The sequence below is a fragment of the Acyrthosiphon pisum genome, unplaced genomic scaffold (assembly GCF_005508785.2).
Source record: "Acyrthosiphon pisum isolate AL4f unplaced genomic scaffold, pea_aphid_22Mar2018_4r6ur Scaffold_21689;HRSCAF=24604, whole genome shotgun sequence".
Classification (NCBI taxonomy): domain Eukaryota; kingdom Metazoa; phylum Arthropoda; class Insecta; order Hemiptera; family Aphididae; genus Acyrthosiphon; species Acyrthosiphon pisum.
In genome coordinates this window covers 21,799-23,851 of record NW_021771182.1, presented here as the reverse complement: position 1 = coordinate 23,851, position 2,053 = coordinate 21,799, and the positions used below count along the sequence as shown (strand labels likewise).

At 44.8% G+C, this 2,053-nt stretch overlaps 1 protein-coding gene across 1 annotated transcript in view; it reads left to right on the top strand.

Annotated features, from left to right (window-relative positions):
• LOC103309455 overlaps positions 1 to 2,053 on the top strand; it is a 4,509-nt gene that overhangs the window by 86 nt on the left and 2,370 nt on the right. The window contains exon 2 of the mRNA XM_008184925.1: positions 21 to 2,028. Coding sequence (XP_008183147.1) covers positions 21 to 2,028 — 2,008 coding nt within the window. The remainder of the gene's footprint in view (positions 1 to 20; positions 2,029 to 2,053) is intronic.

Here is a 2,053-nt window from a genome sequence, read left to right as displayed (position 1 = left end):
ACTTATAACTAATTCAGCAGGCTTACCCTTACGGAAATGGTGCTCCAATTCCAGTGCCATAAGAGCTCGATTGTCTGAATTTAGCGAAGATCCTCTTTTTGCATTGGAAATTCAAAAGGAAGACGCAGTGAAATCCCTGGGACTACATTGGAAACCAGCAGAGGACGAGTTCAGGTTCTATGGTGTTATGAAAGTCAATACGAGTAAAACCACCAAACGTGTCATTCTATCTGACCTGAATAAGGTATTCGACCCGCTAGGTTTCCTAGTACCGGTCCTAATCAAAGGGAAGATATTCATCCAGCAAATCTGGCAATTAAAAGTAGACTGGGACTCTACGTTACCAGAGGACATACAACGCAGATGGGATATCTTTTATACCGAGCTGGAAGACTTACGACTTGTGAAAGTGCCTAGGTGCACATCTGTAACGGCGAGGAGTCAAATTGAAATACATGGATTTTGTGACGCTTCGCAGGAAGCATACGGCGCTTGTGTTTACGTACGTTCAAAGGATCAATCCCATAAGTGGCACTCTCGGTTGCTATGTGCGAGAAGCAGAGTAGCATCCTTGAAAGGTGAATCAATACCACGGCTAGAATTGAGTGGTGCTCTAACTCTGGTACACCTAATCAGTAAGCTTGCTTCAGCCTGGGAGGTGAATTGTCGTGAATGCTACCTATGGACCGATTCCACAATTGTCCTAGGATGGCTAAATGCTCAGGCTATTCGTCTCAAAGTGTACGTAGCAAACCGGGTCACCCAGATACTGGAGTTAACCGATCCAAAACAGTGGCGTCACATAAGTACTGAAGAAAATCCCGCGGATATGATTTCCCGGGGTATTAGCGCAAGGCTCCTTAGTAACTCAGAGCTTTGGTGGAATGGTCCGAAGTGGCTATCTGACAGCGATAATGCAAGTATTCAAGGGGTTTACTCTCCCATAGAGGAATATAATCTACCAGAACAACGTCCATTGCAGTTGTCATTAGTGATAGTAGCGAATATCGATAAGATTTTCCAACACTATTCTCAGTGGAATAGGCTGAGAAAGGGCGTCGCCTGGTTGCGCAGATTTATTGAGTTTCTTCGTTCGAAGAGTTTAGTGTCTAAAACCAAGTACCTCACATTGGGCGAATTGAAAAAGGCTGAACATTGGATTTTAGTTAGGGTGCAGGCAGAAGCATTTCCGGAGGAAATATCAGCATACAAGGCCAATAAAGACATTTCACCAAGAAGCAAGTTGAAGAGTTTAGCACCATTCATGCGAAATGGACTGATCTTAGTTGGGGGCCGCCTTTCAAATTCTGATCTAACTGAAGAGCAAAAATATCCTATAGTTCTTCCCTATCAGCATAAGATCACGAAATTGATCTTTACCCACGTTCACCACGAGTTATTACATTGTGGACCGCAGTTGTTACTTTCAGCCATTCGTCAGGTTTATTGGCCATTAAAGGGCCGCCTGTTAGCTCGTTATACTGTCCATCGGTGCATTCCATGTGTCCGCGCGAAGCCTAAGTTCCAAATTCCATTAATGGCACCGCTGCCACAGCAGCGCGTTCAATGTTCAAGACCGTTCAGCATTACAGGCGTGGATTTCGCGGGCCCAGTTATGACACGAAGTGGTAGCCGTGGACGAGTTAACAAAAAGGCTTGGATATCTCTTTTTATATGTTTTGCAACAAAGGCCGTACACATAGAGGTGGTAGAAGATCTGACCAGTCAATCCTTTATAGCGGCTTTAAGAAGATTTATGGCTCGGAGGGGAAAGCCAAAGGAGGTGTGGAGTGATAATGGCACGAATTTCGTCGGAGCCCGTAAAGAATTGACTACATACTTAAAGAGCATAGAATCCAGCTCTGTTGAAGAGGGCATCTCATGGCATTTCAACCCTCCCTCAGCACCACATTTTGGAGGGCTTTGGGAGAGCGCCGTTAAGAGTGCAAAGTATCACTTGGCACGAGTATTGAAGGACTCTCATCTAACTGTCACTGAGCTACAAACATTAATGTGCCAAATTGAAACGTGCCTTAATTCTCGACCTTAACCC